The sequence below is a fragment of the Anabrus simplex genome, chromosome 3 (genome assembly GCF_040414725.1).
Source record: "Anabrus simplex isolate iqAnaSimp1 chromosome 3, ASM4041472v1, whole genome shotgun sequence".
NCBI classification, from domain to species: Eukaryota; Metazoa; Arthropoda; class Insecta; order Orthoptera; family Tettigoniidae; genus Anabrus; species Anabrus simplex.
Window position 1 is genome coordinate 361,721,825 of NC_090267.1, and position 22,558 is coordinate 361,744,382.

General features: G+C 37.3%; 1 protein-coding gene across 6 annotated transcripts in view; it reads left to right on the forward strand.

Moving 5' to 3' along the window:
* LOC136866376 (phosphonopyruvate decarboxylase) overlaps positions 1-16,583 on the forward strand; it is an 83,582-nt gene extending 66,999 nt beyond the window's left edge. For all 6 annotated transcript variants that reach the window (XM_067143269.2, XM_067143268.2, XM_067143271.2 and 3 more), the window contains 2 exons: positions 12,794-12,991; positions 16,137-16,583. In XM_067143269.2, coding sequence (XP_066999370.2) covers positions 12,794-12,991; positions 16,137-16,319 — 381 coding nt within the window. In that variant the 3' untranslated portion in view covers positions 16,320-16,583. The remainder of the gene's footprint in view (positions 1-12,793; positions 12,992-16,136) is intronic.
* Positions 16,584-22,558: the final 5,975 nt, after the last annotated feature.

A 22,558-nucleotide genomic window follows, 5' to 3' on the forward strand; every position in this document is an offset into this window, starting at 1 on the left:
TTTATTAGTATGTTGAGAAAGATAGGAATGATTATATGGCAGTAAATGAATATGAGCTCCGAGGGAGAGCTAACAGTTAATTCAAACCTGACATGCAGTAGGGGAAATTCCAATTCATGAGATATGGTTATAAATCTCAAAATGCGTCCTGGATACCATGAAAAGACACCCTCAGTCTATATTTTTGCTTATTAGAACTCACGTTGTAAATATTTTTCTTTTTCTTTGCTAGGGTGCACCCAAATGAATTTTTTTTTTTGTAGTTATCCAGATAAGTTTTTCTTTAGTTACCCAAGTAGGTTTTTAATTACTTATACGAATTTTAATTACTTACCTATGTTATAAACTATATCACTAATTTAAGTATTCAAACATATTTGACTTCATCGTTTCAATCCATTAATTGTACGTTTTATTTCAATTTGATTATTTCTTTAAGGGCCTTAGAGAGAGAATTTAACATTTTCCTTTGGACTTATGATTCTTAATTTGATAATTATGAGCTGGATCATAATAATATTCAATTGAATAATGGCTTATGCGGAACTTAATAATTTGCCATACACTGTATTCTGTCCCTGATTTTGTGGGCAAGCAAGACCTGAGCACTTAGTGCAATGGATTTTAGGTGTAGATCTATTGTAAAGGATGACGAAATCAAGCAACTTTTCCTTTAGAGTGCATAGTGGGTGCCGGATGTGCAAAATACCGGCAGATTCTCCGTAAACATTGCTTACATATATTTTTGCACGATACCGTCATTTCTTCGGTTCTTCTTTTTACCCAGAAATGTGGAAGAGTTGAATGAAGGAGTGATATGGAGCAATTAGAAGAGAAAAGGAAATGATTAATTATATAATCGAATGGAGAAATAGGTAGACTTATGAGGTTAAGTCCATGTTCCCTAGAAACAAGCCAAGTGAACAGTCGATCATACAGTTTCCTTTACCAGATTTTCTTGTGGGAGGATAGCTTAATTTTCGAATTCTGGATTGAAACATTTTTATAATAAACAAATATGTAAAGTTTAAAACAGTTCTTTCAATGTGTTCATAGTATAGAGACCTAGATTTAAGTGAATGAATGCAGTAACATCTTGATAGCATAAGAATTCGAATAAGCAACATATGAGAGTCGTTTCTATAGGTGATTTAAATCTTATTTGGCTCCGTATGGTATATCTTTCTCTTATTCGGAACTCACCGCCCAAATTGTAGAATTGTATTAGTTGGAAAGGTCATAATTAAGCTAGCCTGGATATTATGCGTCCTCTCAGGGAGCCGGGAATGGCGCAATAATGAACAGTAAGTGTGGTAGGCCAGTCTGCATCAACTACTAGAGTTTCACATATTTCTACTACTACGTTTTTTACTATTGTTTTACTTTTACTAAACTGCATAGTTAACTCAGCTATTTTCATGATAATAAATAGTATTTTAATAAAAACAACCTAAAACCAATTTTGGGAGAGCTTTAATTAAACACGAATAAGTTGATTTGATTCTGGCATTTTATTCTCCGTATTACTTACCTCAGATTAAATGTGAATGGTGTAGACACAATCAATTATATTTCACAAACTTTGTGGACCACTCAGTATAGCGTGAAGGCTAATAATAATTAATCAATGGATGATTGCAGCTCACGACCGTGAACGTGTCAACACACTGTAACTGTACAAGAACTGAATCCTTAATTTAAAGAAAGGAAAAAAAATGGTTAAAGATTGTTATTTATGTTGATATGTATTTGGTTATCATTACCATTCTATGTACTTTCCAGTTATTGGTAATAGTCATGAAACAGCATTCAATTATATTACATATGTAGGTGTAAGTAGTAGTATGTATATATTATTTGTTAATTTTGATTATTATGTTATATTGATTTGTATGAATTCATATTGTATTGTAATTGTAATGTAGTTGCCTAAGCATGGATGATTTATATATGCCTATATTTAAAATGATTAAATTATTTTTTAGCAACATTAAAAAGGTGTTGCCATGTTGTTTAAAAAATAAAAAAAGAAGCGAAGCAGATGTACAGAAAAGAAAACAGATATACTGTAAAGGGAAGAATATTATTAGAACTATAATTTTAATGAATTGTAAACATTGTGGATTGCAGGCTAAGAGATGATTTAAAAGAATTGTATGTGATATAGAGGAATAGATATAGAAATGCGGCATATACATTAAATTTGAAGAATGTGGCGTAGTATTGGATATTGATGATGGCTAAATGGTTAGTGTGCTGGCCTTTGGTCACAGGGGTACCGGGTCGATTCCTGGCAGGGTCAGGAATTTTAACCATAATTTGTTAATTCCACTGGCACGGGGACTGGGTGTAGGTGTCGTCTTCATCATAATTGTATCCTCATCACGATGCGCAGGTTGCCTACCAGCGTCAAATCAAAATACCTGCATCTGGTAAGCTGAACTTGTCCTCGGACACTCCCGGCACTAAAAGCCATACATCATTTCATTTCATCACTCAGATTAAATACAGTATACTGAAATGTTATCATACTTAACACTGCCATGATATTTTCCTTTGCTATATAAGAAAATAATGCAAAGATTATAATTAGAATTATAATTAGAATATGGGCTGCTTGGAAGAAATTTGTTACCTAAAATACCTTCGTAATTAAAAAAAAATGAATGCAGAAAATAAGCAAGACTTGATAGAGTGGAGCATTGACTACAAGAGGAACATAAATCTAATATCCAGGTTATTTGGATAATGAAAACAGTTTCAATGTCACTGAGCTTGCGGTGGATCGTCTATGAGTTCAGGATCAAAGGCATTATCGAGACAGCGCTTAGAGGTAATTGACCATGACTCTTCAAGGTCATAATAAACAGAATACTTACAAACTGAAGTGAGCAACTTGTATCCAACATTTCAGAGGACAAGAGGTACGTGTAATAGGATGTTAGTGTGTAGTACTTTAAGATATTAAATGATTTATTGATGTGAAATTTAACCATATACGAAGTAATTTTAAAAACCTTGCACTACTTTCGATGGGAAATATATGTATACTGATGATTGTAAAGTATCCGTCTGTACATGACACACCCCTACGGATATAGGTTCTTTAGGCTCAAATTATTTAAATATTTTCTTTTAATAATATAGATATTAATTCAAGGAGGAGCACAAGGGTTACAACATGCACAGGCTTTAGAAGTTCAGACAATTACTGTAAATAATTCTGTTTGGTTAGGTATATCATGTAATTCACTACAATATATTGTGAACTAATCTTCTCTTCACAATATAAAAATTAACATACTTACCAGGTGATGGATTCTGAGGGATGAAAAATAATCTTTCTATTAACAATTTAATTTTAATGATAGAAAAATAGATTAACAAATGTATAAATATTTAATATAATTAACAAATTGAAATAGGAAATAAAGAGGGGGAGGAGGGAAGAGAAGTTATATAATGCAAAGGACAAATCTTCAACAATAAATTAATCAGAAATTTACAGCTCCCAAAAGGGTTGATTTAACAACAGGTTGAAAAGAAAAAAACAACCCACCTTGCTGATCTATAAATTTACTTGAAGTGCACCTTAAAGGACAGTCTTTATAGATAACACAATTATGAAAACAAAATTTGACGCTGTTAGTACCGCTATACTGGCTTAAGAAATTGGCGTGAAGATATTCAAAAGTCAGTTCATCTGAAGTTATAAGACTGCTCGACTTCATATCTCCAGGATGCGGTCCTCAGACGAGTACTGGCAGCAGCGACATGGCATCAAGGCCAGGTGACATAGCATGCAAAAAGCTGTAGTGTGAGATGATGTGGCAAAGAGCAGGCTTGAAGTGAAGGGACAAAGGGGTGTTGGAACTCATGCTTAAATAGCAGAACCAGTAGGCATGGCTAAATTAATAAACTAAGGTAGTGAAGATTGGACAGAGGTTTCAGTAAAATAAATAAAATAAATGTAATCGACTATGGAGTTACAATAAAGACGCAGTGGTTACGAAAAAAGTTAAGATTAATAGGGAAAGAACTAATACATTAATGACGATATAATGGTGTCACATAGCACATCACAGCACACGCAATGAACAACCAATAAGATTCAAATTACCAAAGGTACTAGAATATGAACAATCACAAGATGGAAGGATGGTTAGTAAGTGAACAACTGGGCAAGAACATGGACAAACAACAAAATTCTAACTCAATGAAACAATATTATAAAGTGCCAAATAAAACTACCATAAAGAATGTCATGAAGAAGTACTGCAACATTTAAACACATTAACGAATTACATGTATAGAAAACCAGTTAGGCTCGAATAATAACATCTAAATATTTTTTGCAAAAATGCAAACAGTTTCACTAGGTGAGATACAATTCTTTGATTGTTTAATCATAATGTAATATAATTTTATTTTTGATGTGAATGATAGTTTTTGAGCTGCAATGTGAAACTCTATCCCCCTGATTTTTATCATCAGGTTTCCTGTAATGTCCTCTGTATTGGAGCAGATTGAAAGATGTATTCGTGGAAAAAAAAAAAAAAAAAAAAAAACCAACAACACGTTATTAGAAGTTTATATTCACACAATGGTGAAAACGTACATTTTTATATAACAAAAATAATGTATTTTATACTCAGACCAGCTCCTTGGCTAAATGGTTAGCGTACTGGCCTTTGGCTCAGAGGACCCAGGTTCAACTGAGGATTTCAACTGCATTTGGTATGCCTCTGGTTCTGGGACTAGGGTTTTTTTTTTTTTTTTTTTGCTAGGGGCTTTACGTCGCACCGACACAAATAGGTCTTATGGCGACGATGGGATAGGAAAGGCCTAGGAGTTGGAAGGAAGCGGCCGTGGCCTTAATTAAGGTACAGCCCCAGCATTTGCCTGGTGTGAAAATGGGAAACCACGGAAAACCATCTTCAGGGCTGCCGATAGTGGGATTCGAACCTACTAACTCCCGGATGCAAGCTCACAGCCGCGCGCCTCTACGCGCACGGCCAACTCGCCCGGTGGACTAGGTGTGCTCATACTACTGCACTTCTTTTCATCTAGTATTAGTATTTATTAATGAACAAAACAGGCGTTCAGCCCCGAATACACGTTCACAATAATAATAAATAAATAAATAAATAACTAATAATAAACGCAGTCCAACCCAAGCCACCACCCTCCACCACATACCAAATAAAATGAAATGAACACCTCATCAGCCTGTTCTATGTTTACAATCTGCTGCTGGTGTTGCAACTTGCTGCTTGTTATCACTCACACGTACCCACTCATCACGCGACCTTCTTGCTTCAGCAATTCCATCACCTCTATTGTTCCCTGACCTACTCCAAAATAAGCTACACCAGCAACATTACACTATTGCATACCAAACCAGCCATGACACTAACATTGCATTCAATCTTTCAGATTCCACCTCCTATAGTACAAGTCTAAATAATAACAACAATATTCCGTCATAACATTCCAATCCATCATACCACAGCTTTTACCAATCAGCGTTAACATTGCTTCATATCATTTCAATCCGCCATAACACTCCATAATAAAATTACCTCTCCATCTCCCAAAAATTTCGACCATGCATAACAAATACCAATCACGCCTATACCAACACCTCTCCAACATCATACTCCTTCCTCCTCTCCATACAAACAAACCACAATTTACAAAATTGTAATAAAATCACCTCCCTCCAGCTCCAAAAATTCAATACTCATACCAGACACCAATACAATAATACTCTCTCCCAACTTCCACGAATTCGGCCGTAAATAAACCATCTCAATACCATACCATACATCACCCAATCATACATACTAAGCCTCCAATGCTTCCGACACCATATCTCAGCAATACAACACATACCAACACCTCTCCAACATCATATTTCTTCCTCCTCTCCCTACAAACAAACCAAAATTTACAAAATGACAATAAACTCACCTCTATCCAGCTCCAGAAATTAAATACTTATACCAGACATCAATACAATAATACCACCTCCCAACTCCCACGAAGTCAACCATAAATAAACCATCTCAGTACCAAACCATACATCACCTAAATACTAAACCTTCAATACTTCCCACACCACATTTCAGCAATACAGCACCAACTCCACATTATATACCACCTCTACTTATATCACCACTTCTCCCACACTACATTCCAACGATATAACACTTTTCCAACACCACATTTACCACCACTCCTCCAACTCCAAATATCACAATAAATATATCACTTCACCATTACCACATCTCAGCCTTCACCAATTATTTACCATCATAACCTAATGAAATTACAATGAATAACCAATACCAGTCACGCATATACCAACACCTTTCCAACATATTTCTTCCTCCTATACCACTTCTCCATTACCATATTTATACCACCACTCCTCCAACTCCACATATCAACAATAAATATACCACTTCACCATTGCCACATTTCAGCCTTCACAAATAATTACCATCATAACCTAATAAACTTACAATGAATAACAATTACTAACATATCATAAAACAAACAGACCATGCAATCCTGCCCTCTTACCCAACTCCACCTAACTAAGTACTCAGTCCCTATATTCCCTAATCCATTAGAATTTTAACATACTATCCCCTTCCCTTATACAGATAACTATTCCACCCCCCTATTCCCCTGCCCACCCTCTAACTCACTCTCCTTCATTTTACTCTCGCAGGCCTTTTTTGTCGCACAAAAATACCTGTTCAATTCACCCCCTTTTTCCCATTGTTTAATAATCCATCTCAGTATTGCGTTCTCATCTCCTCTCCCCAGTATTTCCCGATGCTCGGCACTCAATAATCCATGTCTTAACCCCCTCGTTACCTCACAGTCTCTTAGCAAGTGAAACTCATCATTTACATCTCCACAAAGTACACACCTTGTCTTATCCCTGCCCTGTAACCAGCCTTTATTCCTTGGCAGACCTAAAAGCCACCACATCATCCCATATCGTTTTGACCTATCGACGTATCTAATATTCAACCCTGCTATCTCCTCTATTTTCGTCAAAACAGTCAGCGAATTTCTTAGTCTGCTTTCCCCCAATAATTTCTGCCTATGGATATCTCTAATTCTCCTTTCCAGTATATTCATCCCTCTCACTTCTGTCTTTGACCAAACCTCCCCCCACAGGTGTCCTAATCCTATCCTCTCCAAATATCCCTTTATTTTTTCTAACCATCCACCCTTATACATGCTCTTAAATTGCTGTACATATGCTGCCTGTAAAACTCTCCCACCTTCCTGTCTTTTTAAATTCATCCAATATCTAACTATTCTTTTCACACCCTCTGATTCCAAATCCTCCCCACACATTAATTCCGCCCCTACATTTGCTGTACACCTCGGTAAGCCCATCACTAACTTGGCAAAACTACTAACAATCCTTCTTAGTTCCTCTCTTTTCTCATCCAGCCCCCAAACTTCTGCTCCGTATAATACCCTCCCCACGATTACCGACCTGAACACGAGTCTCAGTGTTTTGTAACTGATCCCCGGGTACTTGAGTAGCAAATTTCTGACTGAGGCTAAGGCTGCCAATCCTCTATATTTCATTCTTTTGATCTGGTCACTCCAAGTTCCTTTATCATTAAAAATAACTCCTAGATATTCCAGCTTCCTTACCTGTTCCAATCTTTCTCCCTGAATTACCCAATTTCCTTCTATCTTTCTTCTTTTGTTCACCTGTACTACCAATATTTTAGACTTATTTCCATTAATTTTCAATCCCCATTTCCTCGCAAATAGCATCACTGACTCTAAGGCCCTATTCATCGCCCCTGAAGTTAACGTCATCAATAACACATCATCCGCAAATATCAGTCCTGGCACTTCCAAACCATTAATTACTGGTACAGCCCAATTTTCTGCCCCAAACCCCTCTAAAATATCGTTGATAAATAAAATAAACAGTATGGGCGATAACTTGCATCCTTGTTTTAAACCCACCTTGGACTCTAATGGTCCACTCATTCTCCCTTCTCCCAATTTTACACAAAACCTGACGTCCCTATATATTCCTTCCACTGCCCTCAACATCTTCTCCGAAATCCCTAACCTACCTAATTTCTCTAGTAGGGCCTCTCTATTTACCTTATCAAAAGCTTTCTCAAAATCTATTGCTGCTACATAAACCGTACTTCTATCCATATTCTTATACTTTTCTAAAATAGTCTTTACTATCATTATATTATCCACTGTTCTTTTCTTTTTCCTAAATCCCCCTTGGTAATCTGTCAAAATTTCATTTTCTTCCGCCCACCCGCTTATTCTGTTCGCTAGCACCCCAGTATATATTTTACTCAAAGAATCCAACAGAGATATACCCCTATAACTGTTCACATTGTTCCTACTACCCTTTCCCTTGTATATAGGGCATATAATTCCTGTTTCCCATTCCCTAGGGTAATTTCCTCCCTCGAATATCCTATTGAATAGTTTCACCATGCCCTCTATCATTATCTCATTTTTACTAATTTCCTTCCAAAACTTATTATTTATACCATTGCACCCCCCGGCCGACTTCGCTCTGGCTCTGCTTATCACTCCCCGGATTTCCTCTCTTGTGATTTCTTTATCCAAGTCATAAATTGCCACTCCCCTATTCCTCCAAATTACTTCTTCTCCCGAACCTCTCCATCTATCACCCCCCTTTTTTCCTAGTAATTCATCGAAGTGCCTGACCCATTGCACTTCCTCAATACTCGTTCTCTCCATATTCCTTCCACCCTTAATAATTCTATTAATCTTATCCCAGACTCTCTCAAAATTGTTAGTCTTGCAGTCATTATTTATGGCTTCCATTTGTTCCTCTAACCACGTCTTTTTTGCCTCAGAGATTTTCTTTTTATACTCCTTCCTCAATCTACAGAAAAACTCCCTTTCTTGGCTCCCACCTTTCCTTCTATATTCTCCTAACGCGTCCATCACCTTTCTCCGCAATCCTTCACACTCCCTATTAAACCATTCTTCTCCCTCTTTCTTATTTCCTTTTCTAGCTTTCACCTTCTGCGCTATCATCTTTATTGGATGTAGCAACAATTCCAAGGCTTTATCAGTATCATTCTCTTCTAACGCCCCTTCCCACCCATATTTCAGAAGATGTAGCTCCTCCTTTACTACCCTATTCCAATCCCGGCCCACCTTCTCTGTCCATTTGTACTTATTATAACCCCTCCCTCGTTTATCCTTTGTCTCATTTTCCTTCATTGTACACTTCTCTTCCTCTCTTTTCAGCATAACCCTCACCGGGAAATGGTGTGACTCAATCCAATCTCCTATTTCCATACTTACAACTTCCTCAATCATCCCTTCCGAGCTCAAAACCATATCTATCACACTACCCCCTTTCTCCGTAACATATGTCAATTTCCCCGTCCTGTCACCCTCTATCCACCCATTCAGAATATACAAGTTTCCCACAGCACACATCTCTAGGAGCTTCTCTCCATAACTATTTGTAATTTTGTCCTCACTCCTTCTGCTTTCTAACAAACACATTCCATCCTCCCTACTATAAACTGGGCTCTGTTCTCCTATTCTCGCGTTCCAATCCCCAAATAACAACATATCCTCCTCCCCTGGATACATTCCCCTTATCCTACCAATATCCACCAATAACTCTTCAAAAAAATATTTATTTGCATATTCTGAATTACTAGGGTGGCAGTAAACAAAAGCTAGATTTATTTTCTTCCTCCATCCCTCTCTCCCTCCCAAATTCAATCTCAGCCATATGGTTTCCATCATATCGGTCTCTATATCCTCTACTCTTTCACTAATTTCTTCCCTAATTAGAACTATCATCCCTCCTGGTGCTCGTCCCTTATTCCTCTCTTTTCTTCTATATTTATATTTTATCTCAAACCCCTTCCATGCAATCTCCCTCCCTGTTTCCAACCATGTCTCCAAGAGTGCCACAACATCGAAACTTTCAATTACTTCCCTAACTTTCTTGTTTCCTAATTTGCTCCTTACTCCTTCAATATTCACACATCCTATCTTCCAATATTGTTATAACTTTCCCTCCCTCCCTTCTAGGTCTCCCCCTCTATTCTTACTTCTAGTATTTATCGACCTCTCTCCCTCTGTATCCTCCATCCCTTTACGTACTTTTCCCCATATGTCTTTTAAGCTCTTACTCCTGACTTTACTCATAATTTTTTTACCTTCTTGTCGATCTGTCTCCTCTTGACCTTTCTTGTTCACTACACCACTGCACCCTGCACTCCCCCCTTCTTGCTGCTCACCCCCACTCTCCCCCTCACTATTTTGGACTTCTGAATCCACCTCCCTTTGTCCTTTCTTGCTCACTGCACCTCTACACTCTCCTCTCCCAGTTTCTTGCGGCCCACTCTCACCGTCCACTTCACTATCTTGGTCTTCTGTCTCCCGGCTGCACTGCCCATTCTCTTCCGAGATGCCCTGCTCTCCTGCCACGTCCCTCCTCCTCTTCTTTTCTTCTTTCTTCTTCCCATCTTGCCTTGTCCTCTCACCGCTCTCAACCCTCTCGTTTTCGTCCATTTCCTTTAGCTTAGTCACTGAATGAACTCTGACCCATCGCCCGTTTGTCACCTCCAACCTCAGACCTCTTATTCGGGCCTTTAGCCCCTGGTTCCTCGCTCTCCATAGGTGCCTATTCAAGATCTTCGCGTTTTCACTTCCTTCTCTTCCCATGTCTCCTTTCACCCCTATTTTCCGCCCTTGTAAATTCTTGCTGTTCCTTAACACAGAATCTGCCATTAAGGTTGAGAACAATTTAACCCTAATTGGCCTCCGACCTTTGATTTTACCAACTCTCTCTACATCATCAATGTCTACCTCACTAAAGTTTATCTTCATAACATCACGTATAGCTTCCACCACCTTAAATATCAGCTCAATCTTGCTCTCTCTCGCCCCTTCCTCAATTCCATATATAAATATGGCTTTTTTCAATCTCTCCTGCCTGTACCCCTCCGCTTCTTTCTTCAACTTCATCACCTCATCTTTCAGATGTTTCACTTCCCCTCTCAATAACTCGATTTCTTTCTCGTTATTGACCACTCTCCTGCTCGATTCCTCTGTCTTCGTTTCAAGCCATTTCTTCATGTTCCCTATCTCCCTTCTCTGCTCCTCCATCATGTCCTTTATTTCCTGCACCTTATCCCATTGACACTTCTCCTGCATAACTTCACTTACAACCACCCTGAGTGCGGCCAAATCCTCCGTACTATATTTTCCACTGGTATTTGGGCCTGGGTTTACTTCCACCCCCCCAATAACCAGTAACACTGCTATCACTGTCACCACCAGCACCGCTTCACTCATTTTCAATCCGTCCGTCACCAATCCACTCCTGGCCTCCTTCTTCTGCCTTGCCTGCCATTTCCCAATAGCGGCCCGGTACTGTTCAATGCCGACCATGTTTACAGCACGCACTTCGCTACGCAACCTCTCTCCTCGACCGCTCGAGCTAGACTGACTTCTTTTCATCTACATACAATACGAGGTGTGGCTATAAATAAACAGAACTGATATCATAAACATTTATTGAAAGAATCTTCACTTCACTTAATCACCTTCAAAATCTCCCCTTCTCTGTTCATGGATTGCTGCATATCGATCTTCCACTGTTCATAACAATGCTGAAAGTCATTAACTGTCAACCTGTGCAGTACCTTGTCTGTTTCAGCCTTTAACTCTTCCATGGACTGAAAATGAGTTCCCTTCAACACACACTGTGGGGAAGAGAAAAAAAAGTCAAAAGTGAGTATGGGGTGATGTTCAAGAACTGGAATGCATTTATCAGCCAAAAAAGACTTCAAAGAAAGGACATTGTGAGCTGGTGCATTAACCTGAAGTAGAAACCAGCTTTGAACAAATTTTTCTCTTATTCAATTTGTCATGCAAAATTTCTCACAGTCTCTCTATCAGTGCTCACAATATCTGCTATCATCCTGATACTCAGTTGTTGTTCAGCATACACAATTTCACTAATTTTCTGAGTGGTTTCATCCATTTCTTTGTGAGATTCAATAACCTGGATGCTCCTCATCTTCCACTTCCTCCCACCCCTCACTAAACCCTTTGTGCTACTAAAAAACTTGTGTGACAGAAGAATCCCTGCACACCTCCTTCATTAAATTAAAGGACCCTGTGAGAGTTCTTTTTCTTTTTTCAATTTTGTATCGAATTTTAAATTCACTTGCATTTTGATCTTCAAACCAGTGATGATTCCTGGCAACCAGACAAGACAGCATTCACTTCAAACTTAGCTCAAAAGCAGACTAACAAATATAGCAGGAAGAAATCACCTGCAATGTGTTCCTGTAGCTTCAAGGATAACAACTTTCTCTCTCAATCCTCTCTCTCACTACTCCCATAGAAGGCAGAAGAGTAGTCCTGTTTATTAATAGTTGCATCTTGTACACCACACTATCAAACATCACAGAAACATGCAACAGCTTTCCACATAGGGTTGGCATCAGAAAGGGCATCTGGCTGTAAAACTGGGCCAAATCTACATCAAGTGCCAACTCCAATAAATTGGGACAAAGAAGAAGAAGGATAATTTATCTTATACTCAATGTCATGTTGAATAACCTGACTGTAGCCTATAGTGTATAGTATATCAAAGGTTTAGACTGATGAGACAAATTAAAGAGCTAAATTTATCATTCATGAAAGGTTGTTGTATTAAGTTGTTTCACAATGTTTACAGGTAATAAGATTACTACTTCTTTTCCAGGTCTACTGTTTAGATGGTGATGGTTCAGTCATCATGCATATGGGTTCAATGGCTATTATTGGTCAAGTTCAGCCCCAAAACTTCAAACACGTTGTACTCAACAATGGTGCTCATGACTCCGTTGGAGGTCAACGAACAGCTGCCTTTGGAAAGAACTTCAACTTCCTTGATATCGCCAAGGGAAATGGATACAAAGAGGTACCAGCGAAAGACTATACATTTACTGCACTATTAGCACATTATTTTTGACCTGACATGTTATCCATACCCTTTGCTGGAAGGATTATGCTTTCTTGTTTGTTGAAAGGGTTCCATTTTCATCCTTTCAACCAAATATGCTTTAAACTAATAATAGGGAAATCTATTGGCCCAGAAATTTTGATACGATACTAGCAAAATGTACCTATCATTGGTGGGTCAGTTGTTTGACCACCTGCACAGTGGTAGGAAAGCCTGAGAGAAACTCATGCAGTAACCAAACAAATTAAAAATGCTGGATTATTATGATGTTTTGCACAACTGCTGACATCCTGATCATAACCACAGAATCTTGTGTCAGTAGATCTACTGGCACATTGAAGAATTCCTGCAAAACAAAATCTCCAGCACATCAACATTTCATAAAACTGTAAAAGTAGTTAGCAGTAAGGAAAAACCAACAACATTAGTCTATTAGTTCTTCTTCTAGAAGAGTAACAGTCTCGGCTGTATGTGTTAATTTCACATGAAAACCCACATACTCATTACAGATACTCTACTCTTAAGAGGAATTCGTTTTTATTTAGAGAATAAGAATTCTCTTTAGGACCTATACAGAGTATCTTCTAAATAGCAGTGCAAGCCAAGCCCATGAGAATGCTGGGTATGAAAGGACTGTTCTACACTGAGGGCAGTTTGAGAACAAATAACGAACTTGGCAACATTGCACAGCAGATATACGTTCTGGGAAAACAAATGCAGGCACATAGTGAAAGGGCCAAGGTAATTCAGCGAGGAGTGAAGCTGGAAATTAAACTACATTAGAACACAGCTAAAAGAATATCATACAGAATTAAAAGTACTGTATATTAGAACTTTCGCTTGCGATTTGATAGTAAATTTTTAGAAGAAATAAGAAATCATCGTATTCCATACTATGAATCTGCGTGCCCTAATTGCGTCCTTGCGCATTGCGAACTGAAATGTTAACGAAAACATGAAATGTTAATGAAAATTTTCATTCACAAAAGTTCAAGAAATTTTGCTTATCAACATGAATGAAAAGTTAATGAACACACTATTTTGTTTATTAACATAAAAAAAGTTCATGAACATTGTTCATTAACAGTGTTTATTAACAAAGTTAACGAGAACATCTTGGTGTGGACGCACCTTAACTTTCATCACAATTTCAACAGGCTACTATAATCTATTAGTTTCATGGTCCATATTGATAGTTCAAGTACAAGTATGAAGGATGAGTTCTCCACCTAATCAATACTTTATTTTACATAGTGTCAGTATTATTTACATAAAAAAACAGTACTGGTTTCGACCTGTAAATAGGTCATCTTCAGCTGCTAGAGAACCTACTTAATAGCGAATGTACAGAGTAAATACTACTAAAATTAAAAATTAAACAAGGATGCCATTAAATAAACATGAATGCCACTATTCTACAATTACTGAATGTTAAGATATATACATATGGTACAGTTTTGGGGTTAAGGGGCTATTTTCCTGGCCCTATGATTTCTACATATTTCAAAAATTACACTTACTGAGCTTGGAATTGGATACAGTTCTTAGAGTTTATCAAGAATCACAGACATTCAGGTGTCAAGTTATCTGTGTCCAACGGTTTATGAGATGTTTAAAGTGCATTGTTGTGCTGAAAATATGCGGGGACGTCGTGTTCCTTAGAATAAGAGGTTCAGCAACCAGTTCACAGACACATAGCTTATACTCAGTCCATATCACTGCTGAAAAATATGTTAGTGAGTGCCACTATTCTAAAAAATACTTAACATTAAGACATATACATATGGTACAGTTTTGGGGTTGAAGGGTTTTAAACTGGCCCCATGATTACTACATATTACAAAAGTTCTATTTGCTGAGGTTGAAATTGGATACAATTCTTAGAGTTTATGAAGAATCACTGACATCTGGTGTCAGGCTCAGATATCTAATGTTAAATGCCAGTACTATGTCCAACGATTATTCAAAGTGCATTGTTGGGCCGTAAATATGCGGAGACGTCGTGTTCATTAGAATAAGAGGTTTCGTAATCTGTTTACAGATACATAGCTCTTTCTCAGTCTATATCAATGATTAAAAAAACATGCTAGTTTATATTAGACTTCCTTATTGAGGTTTACGTTGCTGTGCACAACATATTGAAATCAATGAAAGTGAGTTGTGGGTGCTCCTCTCTTCATACTTGCATTCCCTCAGGTAATTTTAAAAAATGTGTGAGCTGGATATGTCCTCAAGCATAGTTAGGAGTGTGCTGCACATTGTTGCGTGATGTACATATGGTACAAGTTATCATGTTGAAATATGGACCAATTTAACATTATTGTGTGATGTACAGTACTGTCAATCACTTGTTTCCTTTTTTTTTTCACTATAAGAAAGTGATGAAAAACTAGTGTTTAACAATTGTTTTACTATGGTTTCACTACCCATATTAAAACATATTTATTCCGACTTGATTATGTAAGCAATAATACATTCGCACAGAACTCGAAAATAAAAATCAACACCAAGCGTTGGAAAGTGAAACAACGTCTAGGCCAGGTTTTGAAAGCATGAGGTACATGTACTGAGAGTGTATGTGCGATTCCAGGGAGTGACGTTGCCAAGTTGTTGGAAACAGATCCAAAGCCTTAGCAGGTTGGTAGACTAGCAGAGGATTCTGGATGGTGCAGAGAGTAACTGCAGTATATGGAGTGGAACAACGAACGATTATGATAGAAAATCACATTATAATGTAACATAACATTTAAACAAATGAATTAAAATAATTTATTATTTTTCTTTTGATTTTATTTGGGTGTTAACACACAACTTACACACGCCAAGAAAATGCCACTGTTGTATGTCTATAAGTTTTGTTACAAATACAATACATTAGAGAAGCACTGATAGATGAAAATTTTCGCCAGCCTTTCTATGAAGGTATTTATTAATAGCTGGTAGGACAGGTAGGAAATAACTTGATGATAACTAAATATATATTATATCTATTTCGGCCTTCTTCTACACAACCTTATGTTATGTACTTGCTTTACTGTCTCATCTTTTATTAGATAAAAGTTTTACGATTTTATTAATAGCTTCACTTATTCTTTTCCTTCAGGGCAAAATGGCAGTTACTGAAGAAGAATTGAAGAGTCATGTCAAATGGCTAAAAGAAGTTGAGGGTCCAGCTGTTCTTGAGATTAGGATTAGACAAGGCAGCAGAAAAGGACTAGGTCGTCCAACACGAACTCCAATCCAGAACAAAGCTGATTTCATGAACTTCCTTGCATATGGTAGCTAATCATTTATGAGAGAAATAGAAAGAATATATTCTCTAATTGATCCCAGTACTGACAATGACTGTGTGTCACAAAATGGCCATATGACAGTGAATGCAGAGCACAGGAAGTGGCAGACAAAAGCACTGAAATTATAACAACTTGCTGGCATGCTGGAGCCCAAGTTAATTAATAGCTGTTAATATAATTAACATTCCTTTCATTTTACATGCTTATTTTATATACTTTTAAATAAAGGCAACATCTGATCCATGTTAAAAAATTGATATTATAGTTGTCAACATGGTTTAAAGAAGTATGGAGTTGATCAACTCATTTTCCCCTTTAAAATATAACCACCACTACTAATCAACAGTGCTGAAGATTTTTTTCACTAGGACCACTAGAGCAGTCAAAATGACTGCTACACATTTTCCAAACTCTATTTTGACTACAGATTTTATCGTAGGATATTCGGCTGCAGTGCCTTTACCTGATTACATAAAATCAAGTTCATGGTCCGTATCACACTTTAACAGATTCACAACTAACAAGAGCATTCCCTACTCGTCACCACCGATTTCACTCAAATTTATAGAACATGCAGGGCTTGGCTAGAAATGAAACTACCCAAAGTGGGAACTCCAGATGACCAAGCGTATAGAAAATAAATAAAAAAATAATAATGTTGATGTGGCTCTCGCACCGTATAAGCCATTTACGTTAGTGCGCACGCCGGGCAGTAGTTGGCATAGCGGTAAGAGCTCGGACTAGTAATTCGATGGTCGTGGGATCGACTCCCTGTGTGGAGAATATTTTTTTCAATTTTTATATTATTCTTTTATTTTAATTTATTTTATTTATTTGTATGCAAAAGGCATACAGGACATCATTTTTTTTATGAGCGCACAATTGTAGAAAATTTGGAGTTGCGAACTTTCCCGATGTGTTCAAACAGAAATTATTCTTTTTTCTCTCCTTTATTGGCTTCTCCCCTCCTTGGGGAATGTGCCATAAACATGAATAGTCGTTTCACTGTAAGATTCGTTTTCACCTGACAAGTGAAGGTTGCTCCTGGCGGCTGTACACAAACAATAGATTCTTGGCACAGGTAGAAAAAAGTCTGACAATTAAATCCCAATTTTTTTACCTTTTCTGTGCCTTTTGTGTATAAATAAATAAAATGAATTATTCACCTCTTTGCTTAATTGGAAAATTTATGATTAAATAAAATTCAGGAAATACCTGAAAAAGAAACGAGTTAATTAAAACAGAATGACATGTTTCGTTCTTGAAAGTTGACAGAAACAAACCAGGCTCCTCACGGGGAGTTGAACCCACGACCATCGAATTACCAGTCCAAGCTCTTACCGCTACGCCAACTACTGCTCGGCAAGCACAATAACGTAAGTGTCTTATACAGTACGAGAGCCGCGTCAACATTTTTATTTTTATATTCTATACGCTTGGCCATCTGGAGTTCCCACTTCGGGTACTTTCATTTCTAGCCAAGCCCTGCATGTTCTATAAATTTGAGCAAAATCAGTGGTGACAAGTAGGGAATGCCCCCTTGTAAGTATTTTTTATTTTCCACCTTGTCGATATATTAATTGCTTAATCATCCGTGAACAGCACTGAGCTCCACTGCACCACAGTCCAGTTTTGATGGGTGTTGGTGAATTGCATCCGAGAGATGCAGTGCTCACGTGTAAGCAGAGGTTGTAGGGCGGGCCTCTTGGACTTTAAATCCACTTCATACAAACTTCTTCTTACTGTCCTTTCGCTGATGTTCATGCCCCGTATTTGCTGCAAACTATTTCGGGCCTCCACAGCTGTTGTATGTCGATCACGAAGAACTTGCATTACAAGAAAGTCACCATCGCGCTGTATATACAGTGTATATTTATACTTTCTTTGATATCAGCAAAGAACTGGGCTGAAAAATTACTATACATTATTTTCGGTTAAGATAATGTAACAATTTTGCCATTAACATGAAAATTTAAAACTGACAAAATACGTGAATGGCTTATTACTGCATCCAAATTTAATAAGGAATATGCCACTTGGGCAACAGCCATAAATACAGATCAGTGGTGACTGACTGACTGATTGAAAAATGAATAATACATTCTTCCTTCGGACATAAAAATGGAACTGAAACATTAAGTCATACCAAAAAATGACATTCAGGTCTTCTGTGTTAATAAGGGAACATTTAAGAAGCAGTCATAAGTACAGTAGACGTTCCCTTAACCAGCCGATCCAGCGAAGAATCTGAAACTGTTAGATTCTTCAGTCTCGAAACTAATTTATGATTAAATAAAATTCAGGAAATAAAAAGAAAACATCATCATCAGATTCTATCAAATCACACTTATTTTCAGATTCTTTTTTCAGGTATAATGCATTGTTAAATGTTTGCTTTTTCAGGTATTTTTCTAAATTGTATTTAATCATAAACTAGTTTCAACAGACTGAAGAATCTAACAGTTATAGATTAACCAAGTTGAAATTGAAAAGAAAATGGCTTCCACTACAACAAACCAGTGAGTAACGTTGTTTCCGATTTCCCACACTCGCAAGCATGGAATATTTTGAACAGCATACAGCATCATCTGCAAGAGGCATTATGTTTATGAGGAAAGGACGTGTTTTAGCCATCAAATAAAAAGAATCGTTGGATACAAAAAAGTTATTACATATAAGTAAATTCAGTTTCATGAGTTACGGTCGATTTATTTATTGGTATTATAGTTTTTAAAAGATCTTTTGGAACAGCTAGACAACAGAACCATTGGTATTATACCACTCAGTAATAATATTTATGACTCTGGTGAGATTCTTCAAGATTGGTTTCAGTCAAACTTCATTCCTATTTCCTAGAAACATACTATCAAGAAGCGTGTTGATTATAGAACCATAACAGTGTTCTCCCTAGGACCTTTTTTATGGGTGCACCGCCCTGTCGTTTTTACAGACCGCCCAGCTAATATAACCTAGATGTGTGCTAATTACACAATATTAATACATATTTGAGTCACTGAGTGCTCCAAATTAACATGTAAATACTGTAAAACTGTTAATTTAAATGATAAACATTACTGTCAGCATAATTGCATCAATTAAATCGGAGATCAATTGTTTAGCTTGACCACCACAGTGTCATGCGCGAGCGGGGTCTGGATTAGTGTGGAATCGCATGCGAGCCCTCTATTCCGCATCACGTCACAAACCCATATGGCAGTCCACATGTCTACGGCAACCGAGTGGTAGGCCTAAGTCTGCTGTTACATGATTTAGAAGCAGCAGTTGAACACTAGAATTTCAAAATACTCTGTTATGTCTTGTTCATGATAATAACTCAATAGTTAGTGTTTACCTGTCTGATATAATTGTTGATATCCTGATGGGAATGAACTGAACTTTTTCATATTGAAGTTTTACGTAGTATTCTCCGCCCGGCTACTCATTCCTGCCATGCGGCTGACGAAATTTTTTGGGGAGAACACCGCATAAGCTTAATGAGTCACTTCTCACCGAGCGAGTGGCTGCGTGATTTGGGCGACATAACTGTTAACTTGCATGTGGTATAAAGTGCGTTCGAACCCACTGTTGGCATTTTCACACCAGGCAAATGCTGGGGAACCTTAATTAAGGCCGCGGTGGCTTGCTCTCTGCTCCTAGCCCTTTCCCATTCCATTGTCGCCATAAGACCTATCTGCAATTTGCATATGATAAATTTCAGTGTGATTCCATAATGATAATTTACAAAGGAATAGGAAAATGATAATATAATTGTCCACCTAGTCAATACAAATTCATGTATTTAAAATTTTTAAATTGCAAAACCGTTATATAATTAGGACATGTTTCAGCCTCCCTAGGCCATCTTCAGCTATGTTAGATAATATAAAAGGGGTGAAACAATCAGAATTTTATATCATAATTCTTATATTCAAGTGATAAAAGGTTCATGTCTTAAAATGTTCTCTTTTAAAAAACATCGTGAGAAAAATGAGTCAAAATATTGTGAAACAGAAAAAATAAAATTGGATTTGTGGTCCTTAGAATGTTAAAAAGTCTGTAAAATCTTGTAGAAATGTAATAAAAATTCACCCTATTTGGAGTTACAAAGGCTTCTCTTATTAAATGTTGTCAAATTTCAATGCTTTCCCAGTTTTTGGCAATGAACTAAGCTGATGTCCACAGTATTAGAACTTTACAAGCTGATTTTTAAGAAAGAGATTTTATTTTATTACACTTCTACAAGATTTTACGGACTTTTTAATGTTCTATGCAACACAAATCCAATTTCATTTTTTTAAGTTTCACAACATTTTGACTCATTTTTCTCATTATGTTTTTTAAAAGAAAACATTTTAACACATGAACCTTTCATCACATCCAGGTAAGAATTATGATGTAAAATTCTGATTGTTCAAGTAATATGTAAGTTTCATCCCTTTCATATTATCTAATATAGCTGAAGGTGGCCCAAGGAGGCTGAAGCATGTCCTAATTATGTAATGGTTTTGCAGTTTAAAAATTGTACATAAGTGTATTTGTATTGACCAGATGGACAATTATATTACCATTTTTCTATTCCATTGTACAATAATTTGTGAATATATATACATACACGTGTATGAGCCACCTCTTGAACTTTTCTCAAAATTATTCACACTCCTTATTTTTCTTCTTCTTCTTCCTAGCGTTTTCCTTCTGGTGCAGGGTTCCCTGTTTTAATCTTGGCTTGCCATTTTGCATGATCTTGGGCATCGTGTGGTCTTAAGAGTCTTCATATCACCATTTACTGCCTCATGCCAGTACTGCTTTGGACGTCCACGTGAATGCTGACCATCAATTTCAAAGGAGTGTTGGGAGTGGGTGAAATTGGCAACTGCTCCAGGTGTGGCACGCAAGTCGTGACCATAACATTGGAGATGTTCTTCCCGTGTCTTCTCAGTGATGAGTGCGATATCCATTTGCTGGCAATCAGCCAATGGAACATATTAATTTCCTGCATAATGAACAGTTTAATAAGGAATATGCAGGAACTTGCATTGTCTGTCAGGACTAATGTTTGTAGCTAAGAGTATAATATCTGTTACTCGTACCGTCAGACGCAGAGAGTAACTTGACCTAACATGAGTGGGATCATTGTAGGAGAGAGAACGCAACCTTGACGATCACCTGAAGTAATATCATAGGCTCGGTTATGTTTCCTTCGTGGACAATTTGACATACATCTCAAGGATTAGTTGGAAATATTACCTGCAATGCCATGAGCGTATTCCACATTGCGTTCCAATTCACTGAGTGAAATGCTTTTCTTCAAAATTTAAAAAGGTGAGATATAATGTGCTCTGCCATTCTATGCTTTGTTCTAGAATGATGCAGTGTTTATGAGATCACTACAGCAGTAAATTTTGCGTAAGCCTTAGCACAATTTGCGACTGACTGCATCCTTGATTTGATTGAAGATGTTGATAGTAATTTACAGGAAATGGACAACAGTGATGACTCTCCAGTTGTTGCAATCCAAAGTATCACCTTTCTTTGGGACCTTTACTTTAGTCTCCTTTTCCAGCCTCTTGGCAATTTCTCTTCCTGCCATATGTTTTCAAAAATTGGCTTCAGCAAGCTGACCGAAATTTCAGCATCGACTTTGAGAATATCCAGGGAAATGTTATCATTTCTTGGTGCCTTTCCGTTCCTGATCTGGTTTAATGCTGTTTATATTTCTCCAGTAGTTGGACAATGCAGTGGGATATCTGGATCTGCATTATTTCTTTTCGTGTGTTTTGTCCGGAGTTTCTTTTGTGAAATGTTCCGGTCTCCAGCTTGTTTTTCACAGGCTTATGTCTTCTGAACGGTCTCTTGGACAAGGTTATTGTGATGCTGTAAAGTTCCTACTACCACCTTTACATGCAGGTTCCTCAGTCCCTCCGCACACTTTTCTTCACCTCTCTGTTGATATCACTGAAGTCTGCTTGCAATTGTTCTTTTTGTTATTTGCTAAAACAGCTGTTGATATCAGATTTCTTAGATCTTCTAAGTTTAATAATGTTCCAGGTACTTTCGGACAGATGTCATTTTTGATAGCCTAGCACTGCTTTGCATTTATCAAGCAAAACATTCTTTGTCTTATCCTCTCCTGTTTCAATGTCTGAATCTAGTTCATGTTGGTTCCTGAGTTCTAACTTATCCACAGAGATGCATACGAGATGCTGTCAGTTGGTACAATTATTTTATTCAC